The sequence below is a fragment of the Lactuca saligna genome, chromosome 1 (genome assembly GCF_052625555.1).
Source record: "Lactuca saligna cultivar CGN05327 chromosome 1, ASM5262555v1, whole genome shotgun sequence".
NCBI lineage: Eukaryota > Viridiplantae > Streptophyta > Magnoliopsida > Asterales > Asteraceae > Lactuca > Lactuca saligna.
The window spans coordinates 44,678,359-44,685,296 of NC_136417.1; the positions used below are offsets into that span (position 1 = coordinate 44,678,359).

General features: G+C 34.6%; 1 protein-coding gene across 2 annotated transcripts; it reads right to left on the reverse strand.

The window, feature by feature from the left end:
• On the reverse strand, positions 1 to 4,784 carry DOT2 (SART-1 family). Of its 2 annotated transcripts, XM_078983214.1 has the most exons (13): positions 4,643 to 4,784; positions 4,082 to 4,315; positions 3,317 to 3,857; positions 2,898 to 3,039; positions 2,750 to 2,807; positions 2,548 to 2,661; positions 2,285 to 2,381; positions 2,135 to 2,201; positions 2,011 to 2,070; positions 949 to 1,914; positions 642 to 862; positions 476 to 557; positions 1 to 387 (listed from the first exon to the last, which is right to left on the reverse strand). In XM_078983214.1, exons 3-13 carry the CDS (start codon positions 3,820 to 3,822, stop codon positions 310 to 312), a joined length of 2,391 nt encoding a protein of 796 aa, XP_078839340.1. In that variant the 5' UTR covers positions 3,823 to 3,857; positions 4,082 to 4,315; positions 4,643 to 4,784; the 3' UTR covers positions 1 to 309. The 2 variants fall into 2 exon arrangements, with proteins under 2 accessions (XP_078839340.1, XP_078839333.1); XM_078983207.1 differs by lacking the exon at positions 4,082 to 4,315.
• Positions 4,785 to 6,938: the final 2,154 nt, after the last annotated feature.

Below are 6,938 nucleotides of genomic sequence, written 5' to 3' on the forward strand. Positions count from 1 at the left end.
TTTTGATAGAAGCTGACATGTGCTTATGACCAGCAAATAATGTACTTTCACTTGAGAAAATAATAGTAACATTTTTGTATATAGAGACTACTCGGTCTGAAAATGATATGAATACAATGCAAAAACTAAATTCGTTCCCATGTCCTTTTACAACCTCAAGCACAATCTCCCGAAACTTCCCAAAAGAATTCTGCAAATTTCACTCGCATCACTTTGCTTCTATTTTATCAATAATAGCCCATTTGGTAGTGCTTACAAAATTACAGAAACACAGATGTCAGTTCTTCTAAACCAGCAGCGATTAATTAATCACGGTTTAGGCGGCTTCTTTGGTGGACCCATATCACCAGGCTCAGACTTCCGCTTTATCCCCAAGAAATGTTCAACCTTAAACAAAACAAACACATTATTTCAGATAAACCATCCAAATTTAAACTAAACTTACACCAAAGAAAAAGAAAAAATGAGTAAAAACCTTTCTGTCACCAAGCATGGGCGTCAAGCTCCCCGGGAAATCCTCCATTGTAGCAAAACCACTTCTCGGATCACTTGTTTGCCTAAGTATTCAACAAAACTTATTTGAAAATCATTGTGCAAAAAAGAAAAGAAAAGAAAAAATAAAATAAGAAATGTACACGTACCCTGGTTTTACATGACCACTTAGAACAAGATAAGGTGTCTTCATCTTGGATTGAGCTTCCCTCATTCTCTCAACAGACAAAGACGGTGTATCCGAATTTCTCATTTGTTTCACCTTTAACTCCTCGTGATATTGTCTCATTCGCTTTTCTTGCTTCATTTTCCCTGGACCCTTTCCATGAAACTTATGCGATATCAACCTAAACGCCTCCTTCGGTGTCAACTGCAACAAATAAAAAAAAAAAAACATTATTATTATACCATCAAAAAATAATTTTAAAGATATAATATAACGACTAAAGTAGTTACAATTCTTCCGTATTCATCTGTTCTTTCAATCCGTATCTCCTTTTTATCATCATTTTCATTGACAATCCCAACGAGTTTACTCTTTTTCTTATCCATATTCCTACCACCCCATTCCACAGTGTCCTTTAAAGTCCCTCGATCCTTAAGCAACTGAAGTGCTCCAGACAACCCTTTTCCAAGTGAACTCTCGTGAATCGTTTCATCCGGTTTCACATCTTCCTCTTCCTCCGCCATTTTCTCATCTTCAACTTCATCTTTCACTTCTTCCCAACCCCCTTCTTTACCTTTCTGTTCCCGTTCCGATGACGTCATCGCCACGTCATCCTCCATAAACACGTCCTCCGCATCCGGGTCATGCGCTTCTTCGTCAAGCTGAAGACCCCACACGAACTCCTCCATTTCCGTAAACACAACTTTATTCTCTTGCGCCTCGCTGGATTCCACGTCAGCCTTTTTACTAACGGAACTTGCGAGTAACGCGATCGACTGGGGCCCGGGAGGTGCCACGTCATCTTTCTTCTTTAACGCGAGTTTTCTTGCTCTTTGTAGCGATTTGTTCAGCTCTTCATCGTCATCACCGAATACGAAACTATCTTCATCTGCGTTTTGAATGGGTAAAGTTTGCTCCATTCGAAGTGCTTTGGATGCTTCATCTGCTTTGATGTATGCGGATTGGAACGCGATGTTTCTTTTTTCGGCTTCGGATCTCTCTTGGGCCTCTTTTTGGGCTTGTCTTTTTCCATCGGCCCGTGAGCCACGATCCTCTGTGCCCAACCCTGCTGACTTGGCTTCCGCTTCAAGTGCATCGAGATCTAGTTTGTCTTTTTTTCTTAATGATTTCTTTTTTTTGGGCTTTTTGAATTTCATCATCTCTTCGGTAGTGTAATAGTCGGTTGTCACCTTTCCAGTTGAAGTAAGATCTTCAAATCGTGTGGTCACAGTTGCACCATCTATCCTTCTCCTTAACTGTTATTATAAAGATCAATTATTAATTTAAAAAATATAATAAGAATTAGAATCCAAAAAAAAAAAAAAAAGATAAAAAGAACAAGAAAGATTTACCTCCTCTAGTTTTTTCTCAGCTTCACCACCAAATCGCCCTCTTTCATCGAGTGTTATACCCTGGGAGAAAGTATATGGTCAATAAAATAAATTTTAAATAAATATATAATAAATCAATAATCACCTCGTTTAGAATAGGATCATCATATTGTGGAAGCATTTTCTTTTCAGCTCCAAATTCATCATTAAACCTGAAGCAAAATCACCAGAAAAAAAGCTTACATATGACTCGTTAAAAAACCACAAAATCTTAAGTTTTAAACTTATTACTTACTTATCCTCATAAACTCCAGGTTTCTTTTTAGCAGCCTTATAAGCTTCATTTCTCCTTTTTTGCTCCCCAATCTCCACATTTTCAAGCATGTCAACCTCTGTATATACAACGTAAAGTCACTTTAGAAAATCTGGGTCCACTAGAAAGGTAATAACAACATACTTTATTTACCAATATGGTCAATAGAATAAATTTGGTAAAAAGAAAAATGTAGAGTATGTTGTTATTTACAGCAAATTGGCCAGATTAAAAAACTAATTTACCTTGGTTAATATCACCATCTGCAAGTATGCTCTGATCTTTCAGTGTCAAAACAACAGCACCACCTTCAATCACTTTGTCAAGTCCATCAAGCACTTTAAATCCAGCAAGATCACCTGCAAACATGATTTCAAAGAAGATTTTAAGACAAAATTTAAAAATAAAAATATCTTAATCAAATGTACAATAGAGAAGAAAACATACGAGATGTATGTTGGCGAGCTGGCAGTTCGTAGTCATCCTCTCCTTGAGTAATATTGTCCTGAAATTTCAAGATTTATTTGAATCAGATGTAAAATAGAGAAATCGAGCTAACTTACACATGAAGACATATAGAATAGATATAAATAACCTGCTCCTCAAACTTCTTCGAGAAATGCAAAGCTTTCTCCTTTTCAGTTTGTTTCTTTTCCTCAAGCTTTCGGCTTTTACCAACCCATGACAATATATCAGAGCCACCTTCTGACTTTTTCTTCAATCGTTCCTCCTTCATCCTAATAAAGAATGATACCCATCAATAGATTGAACGATTTGTTTAACAAACTCTGAATAACAACAAGAAACACCTACAAAAATATACTTATGTTGATTTAACAATGTTCCTTATGCAATAAAGTTGCTAATAAGTGGGAAATTTGCAAAACAGGGCATTCATATGTTTCATAAAAAGTGTTATAAAGGGTGTCTCGAATGGTAAGTAATATGAGCCTTTAAATTCTAAAAATCTTGCTTTGTGAAACTCAATTTTAGATATATAATGATGTTTCTTACCTCAAAATGCGATCTTGAAGTTCAGAAGCAGACTGATGTGATCCTCCATTTTCATCTTCAACATTGGCTTCATTCTTAAGGATTTTAGTGTCATCTCTTTCTTTCTCCCTATCTTTGTTTTTCTCTCTCTCTTTTTCCCTTGTCCTCTCTTTCCCTTTATCACTTCCCCTGGTCTTATCTTTCTCCTTTTCACGCTCTTTATCTCTGTATTTTTCCCGATCATTTTCTTTCTCTCTCACCTTATCTCTGGTTCTATCTTTTTCACGTTCATCTCCCTCTTCTTTTCTTCGGTCTCTGTTAACATCTTTCACAGACTCTTTGTCTCTTTCTTTTGAAGCATCACTGATCTTTGACTTTTCACGATCTCTACTTCTGTGATCTTTATCTTCTCTTCTACTACTCCTACTTTTCTCCTTACTACGATGCTTTGATTCTCTTGATTTGTCATTTCCATTATCTTCCATGTCATCATGTACACGTCTTGTATCAGAACGCTCAGGTTCCATAATGACTTGGGATATTAAATGCAAAGATGGTCAACCTGACACCAATCATTAAAAAGGAAAGATAATGTAAGTTAAACAATATAATGACATAAGTAGCAGTGTAGTCCAGAACAAAAAACTTCCAAAAGCACAGAACAAAGAGTTTCTTATTTATGGAAATAAGATTAGCAATGATGCTCAAAGCATACATAATCAAGGTTTAAGGACACATAACTAGGAAAAAAATACATTCAGGGATACAAAGTTTATCACATGTTACCTAAAGTAATGATACTATCACTTGACAAGTCCAATTCAACATGTGGAGTACTTCATACAAGATAAGTCTTGTCATTGTCATTCAACATAAATCAAACAATGTGATGTTACCGTAGCAGCAATTTTGGCCATGAATAGATCACTCTCAAATTCAAAAATACGTGTGGAAAGTGGAAGAAGGTAATCTCTGGTGTTTCTGCTACCCGAGTAGGCGAGTACATCATATCGATTACAGCTGCCATGTCCATTACAGCACCAACATATACAAGAACATGAGTTCAAACGAAGACGGCATTTAAACAAAATTCCAATACAAGCATCCCTAAACTTCAAATTATCATATGAATGTCTTTTGTTGAATAGCTTATTCAAATCACCCATATATACACAGAATTGGATTCAAATAGAAAAAAATACCAATCAGATTGAATGTTCTGTTATCACGTAACATAGAAAACGCGAATTTCAAATTGAAACAGAAACCCTAGTTTTAACAAGCAGATAGATAGAGCAATATAACATAGAAAAACGAACCGAGAATCCAGAGATGTAGAGTACGAACCTTCGATCAACCCGAGTCGCAGGAGCAAGAGAAGAGAGGCGGACAAAGAACCAACTGAGGTGAGAACGAGGCGTGTGGTTTCTTTGGTTCTTCAGGAGAAACCTTTCTGAGTGAGGGGGAAGACGAACTTAAGCGAAATTAATTTTATAAATTTACCTTGAAAAGTGTCAAAAATATATTTATAGTCGGTAACTCAATCAAGCTCTATTTGTAACATATTTTCTAAATTAAATTATATATAACCCCAATCATCTTAATTTAAGTTTAACACGAATGGTAAAATGGTAATCATATAATTATAAATGATAAAAAAATAGAAAAAAGTAAATATATCTAGTATTATTTACTATTTTTTGAAAGATAATAAAAATTAGTTTAATCATTTATTAATAAGGTTCTAAAAAGTTTATCGCGTCATGACTCCAAAGCTTGTATTTGACGTCATATTTTTTTAAAATGTTATGTTAAATCATATATGTATATAAAAATGAATAATAGTAGAAACTATATATATATATATATATATATATATATATATATATATATATATAATTATTAATTATATACAAAATTGTTGTTTTAATTCACACCTTACAAAACGATGTAGCTAATGACGGCTCGTAAAAGGTTGAAATTTGACATTATCATCAAGTCACATCTAACGTTACCAAGGTTGTAGAACTTGTTACTCGGTACCTGTTCGGCCGACTACCGGGTAGCGAGTACTCGGGAGTACTCGGGGAGTACTCGGATTTGGAAATTTGTGTAGAAATATTTTTAGGGAAATTATATATGTCAAAATCATAAGATAAAATGATAAGTTGATTAAATATATAACAAAATTGGATACATGTGAATACACAAAAAATGAAAAACACATAATGGTCTCACTTCGTGAATAATTACTGAAAATTTAAGATATATATGTAATAACAATCACATGTGTGTGTGTCAAATAATAAATCATTAAGTATATTATACATATTAATCACTGAGTTGACCGAATTTCACAACACTACTCAGTTCCTATGGGGCCGATCGGGGAGTACTCGGGATTATGTAACTCGCCTCGGCAAGGGGGGGAGTAGCGAGTACTCGGAGGAGTAATCGGCTAACTCGGCGAGTTTTACAACACTGAACGTTACTTAGAATTTTGCTTAATAGTAGAGATACTACAAGTATTTTCATAGAAAATACAAACAATACCATGCATAATGAAAAAACTACTATGATCATAACTAAAGCAACCTTAAGTAAGAAATTATTTTCAAACTTTTGTTCTTCCATCTTGTAAAAATACCATGTTAAATGTAGGTCAGATAAACAATAATGTAAGTCAATTACAATTTCTACCAAAATATGTGTTACATAAACCTTGAATTAGTACATCCTAAAAACATTATGTTGTTGTTCAAATGAGTTCATGCTCTTAATAATGTAGCTTAGTCGTCTCAATGACACATGCATGCTCTTAATAATGAAGCTTAGTCATCCCAATGACACCTCTAAATTTTACCATTTTTTTATCAACATCACGATCCTTCAATGTCTTTGATATAGATGATGAAAAAGACACTAAGAAAAAAAGAAATAAACCTACTCCCTTAGGATTGTAAAGTGAAATGGTGAACTTCTCGAATACCTCGTATGTACTGTTAGGTTTTATACAAACAATCCTATGTGTGCATGCAACCCTAGTTTGGATCTATGTTTTCACTATAAGACATACAACTTTATGAACACAAAATAAACCCTAGCATGCTTCTATAATTTTCGAAATTTACATAGAAGTGTAGAAAAACATACCTTTGTTGTTATATAGCAATAACAACTAGTTTCCTTGATCTCTTGAACTCTCTAGAACTCTTGAAAGCAAGCACCACAATTGTAGTGCCTCTAATGGCTCACAAACACCTTGAAGCAAGAAGGCAACTAAGAGAGAGAAGGGAATGATGCTAATTTCGGCCCTAGGGTTCCCTTGGAATCAAGTGGCCTTAAATTGAAGCATAGGGTATGTATTTATACTATAGGGTGCTAGGGTTTCAGTCAAAACCCTAATGGACAGCTTAGCCACCAAGCAGCCCAAGAAACCTTATGGAATGAGGCCTTGGACGAAAATATGATGATCCTTCATCATAATTTCGTTCCCCCTTAGTCCATTAGGTTTCCTAGCCCAAAACTCAACTATCACACAATTGACAGTTTATACCCCTTTATTTAATTTGTCTCTTTTAGTCACCAAATTAATTCCTAATTAATTTATGACTAATACTAATCAAATAAATATGATTTCTCC

Bases quoted from the DNA above. Each gene is read 5' to 3' on its own strand.
- DOT2 (XM_078983207.1), bottom strand. From the start codon at position 3,822: ATGGAACCTGAGCGTTCTGATACAAGACGTGTACATGATGACATGGAA. The intron at 2,808-2,897 runs GTTATTTATATC...TTGAAATTTCAG, and splicing joins CGAAGAAGTTTGAGGAGCAG to GACAATATTACTCAAGGAGA. The intron at 1,915-2,010 runs GTAAATCTTTCT...TTATAATAACAG, and splicing joins CTGAGAAAAAACTAGAGGAG to TTAAGGAGAAGGATAGATGG.